This window comes from Acanthisitta chloris, unplaced genomic scaffold (assembly GCF_000695815.1).
Source record: "Acanthisitta chloris isolate BGI_N310 unplaced genomic scaffold, ASM69581v1 scaffold5367, whole genome shotgun sequence".
NCBI lineage: Eukaryota > Metazoa > Chordata > Aves > Passeriformes > Acanthisittidae > Acanthisitta > Acanthisitta chloris.
In genome coordinates, this window is record NW_008683051.1 from 7242 (window position 1) to 16154 (window position 8913).

Below are 8913 nucleotides of genomic sequence, written 5' to 3' on the forward strand. Positions count from 1 at the left end.
CACATCCAACCTAGACTTTCCCTCCTTCAGTTTGAACCCATTACCCCTTGTCCTGTCACTGCAGTTCCTAATACAGAGTCCCTCTCCAGCTCCTTGTAGGCCCTTCAGACATTGAAAAGCTGAGGTCTCCACACAGTCTTCCCTTCTCCAGGCTGAACAACCCCAACTTCCTCAGCCTCTCTTCATACAGGATATGCTCCAGTCCTCTTATCAACTTTGTGGCCTCCTCTGGACTTGGTCCAAGAGTTCCATGTCCTTCTTGTATTGAGGGCACCAGAACTGTGTGCAGTATTCCAGGTGAGGTCTCACGAAGAGCAGAGCAGAGGGTGAGAATCATCTCCTTCGACCTGCTGGCCACACTTCTTTTGATGCAGCCCAGAATTTGAACGGCTTTCTGGTCTACTAGCAAGGGTTGGCATCCCTTCCCTCCAGCGTGTCAAAGAGCAGAGCAGAGGGTGAGAATCATCTCCTTCGACCTGCTGGCCACACTTCTTTTGATGCAGCCCAGAATTTGAACGGCTTTCTGGTCTACTAGCAAGGGTTGGCATCCCTTCCCTCCAGCGTGTCAACTGGCCCACCCCACACACTCCTCACTGGCCTCCACGAGGACAATGGGCCGCTGACCTCAACTCTCTGCGTGCGACCGTCCAGCCAGTTCTTTATCCACCAAGTGGTCCATCCACCAAATCCATGGCTCTCCAATTTAAAGACAAGGATGTCACACAGGACAGTGTCAAACACCTTGCGTAAGTCCAGGAAGATGATATCAGTTGCTCTGCCCCTATGTGCAAATTCAGTGGTCCCATCATAGAGGGCCACCAAATTCATCAGGCATGACTTGCTCCTGGTAAAGGCACATTGGTTATTACCAATCACCTCTTTTCTTTTCATGCAACTAAGCATAGCTTCCAGGAGAATCTGCTCCATGATCTTGCCAGGCACAGAGGTGAGACTGACTGGTCAACAGTTCCCTGGTTCTTCTGCTTTCCCCTTTTTAATTTCCCCTTTTATGTTTCCCTTTTTCCAGTCATCAGGGACTTCACCTGACTGCCACGACTTCTTGAAAATTATAGGCAGTGGCTTAGCACCACGTCTGCCAGTTCCCCCAGGACCCGAGGATTAATCTCATCAGGACCATGGACTTATGCACGCTCAGGTTCCTTAGATGGTCTCAAACCTGATCCTCTTCTACAGTGGGTTTAGGAGTTTCATTCTTCCAGTCTCCACCTTTGCCCTTCTCAGTCTGGTCCACATGCATAACTTAAACGAGACAGTCACGTCTCTAGGGTGATATTTTATTTGATTGAAAGCATATAGCAGCAAATTTCTATACCAGAAATTCTATAAGAAGTGCAAACACTAAAAAAAAACAAGGGCAAAGTCTTGCGGGCCAAGTAGACACTTTAGTTGAAGACTGAGTTCATATTATCAAAAAAGCCTCTTGCCAGTAGAGCTACCTTAGACTACTAAGTGACTTAGCAGACTAATCAGTACATCCTGCTGGCAGGAAAATTCTGTATCAGCTGTTATAACCACTCAAACTACAGTTTGTCAATATTTAGAGAAGTCCCCACAAAACATGCAGCAGCACAATTCAGCTGTGGTAAAAAGCTTCTAACATAGACAACCAGGTCAGCAGAGTACACCTAATGAGTGCCACCCAAATCTCCCAAAGGCAATTCTGGCCAGTGTTCCTCAGCAGAAGGACTCGCTTTACCATTCTACATATTTGACTCAAAATTCTGTTAGATTAACACTTACTGATATAAAGATATTTAGTAGATTTTCCAGGGTTGGCAGTTGTGGAATGAGCTTCTGCACCACTTTACTGAAAGCTTCAAATATTGAATGGTCATAGATACTGGTCAAATAAAAGCTGAGATGATGAGAAAAAGGAAGGAAAAAAAGAAAAAGAAGATTAAAGAGCATTTCAGAAATGCAATAGAAATGTTAAAGCTCTGCTTTCTAACATTCGGGCCTGATGCTCTGGCTGGGATGCCTTTATCACAAATATGCCTGGTCACTGCACAAAGAACCTAATTTCTGAGCAGCTGGAGTAAACATGAAACAGATTACCCCCATCCCTGAGAGATGGGAGACCAAAGATAAAAATTCAAACATTTTTTCACAAGGCATTTAGCCTACAGAATGCTCATCACACAGGCTTAAAAACGCTCAGTTAGATTTCTGCAAGTCCTATTCCTGGCTGTCTGCTTTGTTTACGTTAACATTGAGAGACACAGGCTCCACAAGAATCAAAATAGCAGTGAAAACCAGATAAAAGATAGCTTGTTTTAAAGGTGTCTGTAGAATACACTTTAAAAATGAGTCAGATATCAAGGAACAGAATAAGCTTTTAAAACCAATCACGCTGAAAAGTCAATGCTAGCTAGGATGAGACGGCAGAGAGCTTCCCCCCTCCTTTCCCTCCAGGTTACACGTACAAATTTGGCCTGTTATATTGAATGAGAAGGACCTTGAATTATCATCGAGTTTATGAATAAATCTGTTGATTGAAATCTGATAGAGTAGCCCACCTTTATTTTAGTCACCCTGAGTGCTGAGGCTTGTCTGTAAGTTCAGTGGAGTATTTTACTATCAAAAGCTTGTTTGATATTAAGGAACTAAGCAGACTTTGCTCCAGTTGGTCCAGTATTACATCTAAAAGCTGTTAATCAGCATGCATATCAGCAACAATAGAATCACATTTGCCAGAATCTTTAACTCACCTAAGGTGAAGTTTTTCAAGCCCAGCATCCGTGAGATCATCATTAGCCCTCTGATGAATATCCCTCTGAGTTTCTATTTTATGGTCATCTGATAAACCATCAACTTTATGAATAAAAACTTCAAAGTTCATTTCTGGGTTGACCTTGTACGCTTTTGAAACTGTAATGTGGAGTCTCGTTAAAGCTTCCATGTAGTCGTCCTGTAAATCAGTTTTGGCAGGAATGAATGAGAAAGCTTTCTCTTCGATAACTATTCCATTCTGCACAAGGACAAAATATTTCATTGCAAGAACTTCACTTCTGTAACTAAACAGAAGTATGGAAGAAGGGAATACCCCGAAGTGTCAGAAATCCAAGCAGTTTAGATTCTGTTATGTCAATTAAGTTTTGTTAGATATACAAGGCTCAGCTACACAAAACTAGATGTCAGAGCAAAAGGCGGGTTACACTTCAACTCCAGCAAAAGGCAGCAGTTATCTCCAAGATGGTCCTAAGAACCAGGTAATCTCCCATGGTGCAAATCCTAGGTTTATTAGAAGCTGACAGATACTCAACAGTACCAGTACTTGAAACTGTTATTAAACAAACACCATAGCAGAAGGAAGGGATAACTCAGACCATCTGGCACAGCAAATGTCAGACTGGCAATGTATCCCTTCACACATAGCAGATGTTTTACAAACCTATCTAAAAATATAAATTATTAGCTTCTCGATCATTTCTCTTGCACAAAAGACAGAAATGAAACTTCCTTCTGATTCTTAGAAATTTGTATTTACCTGGGCATCAATAACATATATTAGAGCACCTGTTCCTCTGAAGATCATCTCATAATCAAATGTTGGATCAAAAAAGTCCATCTGTCCAGGGAAATCCCATATTTGGAAATTCACAAACGAACTGTTGGAAATATCATCTTTGTAGATCTTGTTGGTACTTTCCAAGAACAAAGTCTCATTGGGAGACATTTTGTGAAATACCACCTGTTAAAAGAACACAAGTAACAGTCTCGACTTAACCTTTTTAGAAGGAATTGGTCAAAGTTTTGTGACTTGAATTTTACAAATAGGTTTATCCATTCTAAAGTGTACAGCTTCCTGCATCGGCTAAGGAAATAACCTACCCGTGACCAGAATCAAGCAACTGTATACAACTAAGCATTTTCACAAGTCCAAGTAACTCTTACCTGTACAAACAGAACTAGCATGTAACCCCCCAGTAAAGCAGTCTGTAGCAAAAGCAGTCAGTGTCAACAGTGAAAATTGTGCTAAAGCAACTCAATTGTATAATATGAAAGTTACACCAAACATAATGCGGTCAAACATGAAGACTGCAAAAAGAAAGATACTTCCTATACAGCATTTCATAATTTTGGTTTTTTTCAAATATCTCATACAGTTTCATACATTAGAGGCCTGGTACAACAGTCAAAAACATTGCAAGGCAAACAGCTCCACATCCACTATAGTTAATGGATTGTTTAGTGAAGCTCAAAGTAATATATCAACCCATATTTTTAAGGCCAAGGGAAAAAACCTTAGTTCCTTGAGGCATATGTTTAAGGCCAGGGTCTAAATGAGGTACTAAACAGCATGACGTTAGTATGGAAAATTAAGAACAGTTCTAGACGTGTAGCAGCTGTACTGCATTCTTCAAGGTTTGCAGCATAGTTTTAAAATGCTATGAAACATTTAATTTATAAGCATTTTGGAACTCAGCATCTCCCACGGGAGCTGGAGAGAATTAGTAAATTGAGTTTGAAGCAGGTAAGTCCCTGGGAAGCAATGCTATCACATTCCTTTCCCCTTCTTCCAAAGCAGTGCATTTCATCAGATAGATGTGCCCCCATCAGTTTTTTCATGCTGATAGGGGAACCAGGAAACACTTTAGATCAAATTCCATTTCTGTCTCATAGTATCTAACCCCCGCTCTTACTCGTGTTGCACAGCTTCAATAAAGCAAATAAAAAGGCTTTGGAGGCATCTGATTAGCACACAGCTAACACTGATGACAAGCAATTTTGACTATGCATACCCAGACAGAGCAGCCAAAGCTAATAAATTTGTAACAATCTCCGGAGTCTCCTTGTTATGGCTTTTATCATTCCTGTGTTCCTTTACAACTTCAACATCTAACAGTCCTACTGACTTCCTGCCTTTACCATATTTAAAGAATTCTTCACTGTCAGCTTGAGCAGTACACTCTTGATGACAAGCAATTTTGACTATGCATACCCAGACAGAGCAGCCAAAGCTAATAAATTTGTAACAATCTCCGGAGTCTCCTTGTTATGGCTTTTATCATTCCTGTGTTCCTTTACAACTTCAACATCTAACAGTCCTACTGACTTCCTGCCTTTACCATATTTAAAGAATTCTTCACTGTCAGCTTGAGCAGTACACTCTACTACTGAATTTTCCATTCACATCTGATCTGCCACGATCTCAAGAGTTTTCATGATTTTTTTTAAATTCCCGATGTGTGAACCTTGTCTCTACAATAACTTCTTTACAGCGGCACTTGGTATTATTTTTGAATTGCAGCAGTTGAGCTGCACTCCTGACGCAGTACTTCTGAGCCACCTCCATGGTTTTGGGCTGCTCTTTTATCATCTTATTTTCAACTCACCATTTCTGTCTCAATTTTCAAGTAGTTATACTCCTTTGGACCCACGAGCTGAATTTGTCCAACATGTTCATTTCCAATGGGCTTCCCAGGGAAGCATGCGTTTAAGTTTTTTTACAAATCAGACAACAGCCATATTTGGAATTTCACTTCGAGCTGAAATATTGCCCTGATTCATACAAACAAAAATTTCCCAGACTACCAAACAATAATCTTACGTATCAAGTGACAAATACAACTTCCACAACAATGCTACAACAACAGTTTAATATCCAACATAACCTGCCACAGCAGGACATCTTGATGGGTACATTGTAGCAACACCTAGAAGCTGCAGGAAGAGCTAACACAGGAATTGCACTCCCTGAAATTTACAAATCTACAAAGTTACAAATCTAGAATAGTTGCCCTTTTTCTGATACTTCGGCTGCAAACATGAGTAACTGGTTTCAGAACCAGAACTCGGTTCTAAGAACCTTCACAGTCAATGCAAGGAACCCAAAGGGAAGAAACCTTCACTGGGAGTTGTCCCAAGCCACCATGAAGCACACCTTAACGAAGTCTACAGAGCTGAAGAAGGCAATTTGCTGTTCACAAACCAGTCTCTCCACTGCAGCACAGAGTCATTCTGCACATTAAAATAGGCAGCTTTACCTACAAGTCTAAGTGCAGAGTGGGGTTTCAAACTCCTTTTTGCTTTCAGTCATAATGACTTTTTTCTTGATATAATATTAAACTATTTCTATTGCCCCAATGTCCAGAAAGGAATTTGCATGGGCAGATGGAAGGAGGTGCCTGAAAACAGAGAGAAAAGGTACAGTATTCCAAGACAGTGTTGAGAATCTACTAATTGGAAGTGAACAGCTTCTTCACAGGTAACACTGAAACACAACTTCCAAGGGAATCCTCAACAGCTGTTTTCTCACTTCCATGCTTTCCAGAATCTTTGCTTTAATTCTGCCAATTTCTTAAGCGGCTACAGTGAACAAGATGGTCTTTGAAGTAAGCAGCTGTATTTTTTTCCACAGGAGAGATTCGGGGGCCAACAAAGGAAGAGGGTTAAGTACAGCAAAAGGAAGATAAGGCAAAGTTTTAAAAGAAATTCGCTAGCTGCTAGGAGCACTACATTACACCCTGCTGTCAGATTTTCTAAGTATTAGAGCTTGCTACAGAAGCAGGACAGACCGCTGGTTCTGACACTCTACTCCCCCAGGTCAATTCATTTTACACTGTTTAAGAAAAATGGGTATAAATGAAAGGTTTACAGTAACTCCAAACACGCTGTCACTTTAGGTTCTAATGCACACAAAAATTCCTTCCCAATAATATATTTATGCCAATCTTATAAAAGTAGAGCAGCAAGTCTGGTGATTGTGACCAAAAAAAAGCAAAAAACCCACCCCATAATCAAAAGAAAACTCACATACACACACACAAAATCCTCCCGAAAACAGGTATTTTGAACTCTTTCCATGTTCCTATTACACAGGGACAGTACACTGCAAGTCTATTTATGCAAGTCATAAGTTTGCATAAAAATTAGTTTTATGAACTGAAGCAAACATCACATTCCCAAAATCTTCTACCCTCAATTTGCAACTGAACATTTACAGGTTACACAGGTACAGAAAACCCAATTGTCCAAAAGAAAAAAAACGTTCCTCCCCAGGACCATAATTTTTTCTTTTACGAGCGATCTCCTGTTAATATTGCTCTTGGTAGAAGGCTTGAATGGTTTAATAATTTATGTTTTTCACATAAATTAGATTCTAGATATCTACAAAGCCAATACTTTCCCTGCTACATTGTTTATCTTGCATATCCCTATGCTCCAGCAAGGTGATCAACAACTAGTGCCCAGACAGAAGGGTTGGCTCTGGGTTATGTTCATTTTTGAACAAGACAGACCTAAGTGCAGAGATGCTGTTGAAGAGAAATTTCTTGATATTACAAGAACGTCTCAAATTATTGTCACTGTTAGTTTGCTCAGGCAGCATCACAATGAGCTCCTAGGTATCAGAATCACAGCTTCTAATGCCTAAGGCAAATGAGTAACCAACCAGCAGAAGATAAATTCTACATCCTCTTATTGCATACTAAGCATCACACAGTTCCTTTCCTATACAACTACTTGAACAGGTCCTCAGAGAACACAGGACTACCAACTTTGGCCATATAAAAAGTCCAATAGCTTCATCTATAAAGAGGCTCATAAAGTCTTAAAATCTATCTGCAATTTGGAGCTACTGCTTCCCTATAGCTTTTAGGGTTCACTTTTTTCAACAGTGGATAATACAGTAAGATCTCTAATGAGAGTCTACAATGAATGCTGTTCACATGATTAAAAGACTTAGAAAAAGACTTTTAGTGCAATCACTGCATTTGCGCATACAGTGGGAGCATTAGACCTAAATAACGGGGAATAACTGGAAACACCAAAAAGCAATGACAGCCCAGTCTGCCACTGTACTACAGAATACCACAATGGAAAAAATTTCTAACAGATTTCTAACACATACAGTACCTTTTGCAAAGCTAGTCGATAGACAGGCAAGTCTACAGCTGAAAATAACAGTCTTCAGACCACAGCCTGAAGTCAGTTTTGAATTCACTTGTCTACCACAGTCTACAGATTACCAAGCAGACTATATAAAATGGCTAAAAGAGGCAGACTCATACCTGCTACACTACAATGCCCAAAAAAGGCTTCTCTGCACAAAACTTTTACAGAAATCTCTGTAGGTCTTCAAACCTGCATTTAAAGCAGGTTTGAGGCCTTTAAGTTCAGAGCTTGAGAACCACGCCCTTCATTAGAAGCATCTTCCCATAAAAATATCACCTAAAAACTTCACAATAGGGACTGCAAACAAAATTTGCACTGAGGAACAAGGATCGTTCTTAGCACTAAAATTCTATTGAGCTATGTGGTCAGTTTTGTCTTATTTTTATTAAGAAACATTAGTGACTTCACAGAGCTAACAACAAACCTAAGGCACCGAAATCGTTGCATTTCCTCCTTGACAAGTGACTCTCGTTTGCTCGGTCTAGCAAACTAAAGAAAACCAGAGCCTGTCTTTCTGCTCGTACAAAAAGCAGAAGTCTCCTTCAAAGCACAAAAGGCAAAAAAACAGCTCAAGTCTTCTTCCAAGCAGAAGGGCTAGCTAAACACCACACACCTGTACTACTCACAGTGCTTTCACATCTGTAAGAAAACATCTCACAATAAATTTCACACCAGCATCTTCACTTTCTACTTTTGAAGCATTGAAACCGTAGAAATTCAAAGGCTACAACCTATGCTACACAATCTTCCTCTCTGTAGCAGCTGATCAGAGTTCATTCTGGAAAGTAAAGGTCTTTAAGCAGGCGCCTCCCGTCGCTCCAACTTCGCTACACAGGCCCACATTAAAAAGCAGCAATTGCCTGCACAGCAAGCAGAAACAGCTCGGCGCCGGAGAGGCAGCGCGGCAAGCGGGACCCGCCGGCTGCCCCTCACCTTCTGGATGGAAGACTTCCCGCTGCGCCGCAGCCCCATAAGCAGAATCCGCGGCTTGGAGTC

At 40.8% G+C, this 8913-nt stretch overlaps 1 protein-coding gene across 1 annotated transcript in view; it reads right to left on the reverse strand.

Moving 5' to 3' along the window:
* Window positions 1-8907, reverse strand: part of RRAGC (Ras-related GTP binding C) — a 12807-nt gene extending 3900 nt beyond the window's left edge. The window contains exons 1-4 of the mRNA XM_009078757.1: window positions 8851-8907; window positions 3509-3712; window positions 2730-2929; window positions 1762-1876 (exon numbers count right to left, since the gene is read on the reverse strand). Of these exons, the coding sequence (XP_009077005.1) occupies window positions 1762-1876; window positions 2730-2929; window positions 3509-3712; window positions 8851-8889 (558 nt within the window). The 5' untranslated portion in view covers window positions 8890-8907. The remainder of the gene's footprint in view (window positions 1-1761; window positions 1877-2729; window positions 2930-3508; window positions 3713-8850) is intronic.
* Window positions 8908-8913: the final 6 nt, after the last annotated feature.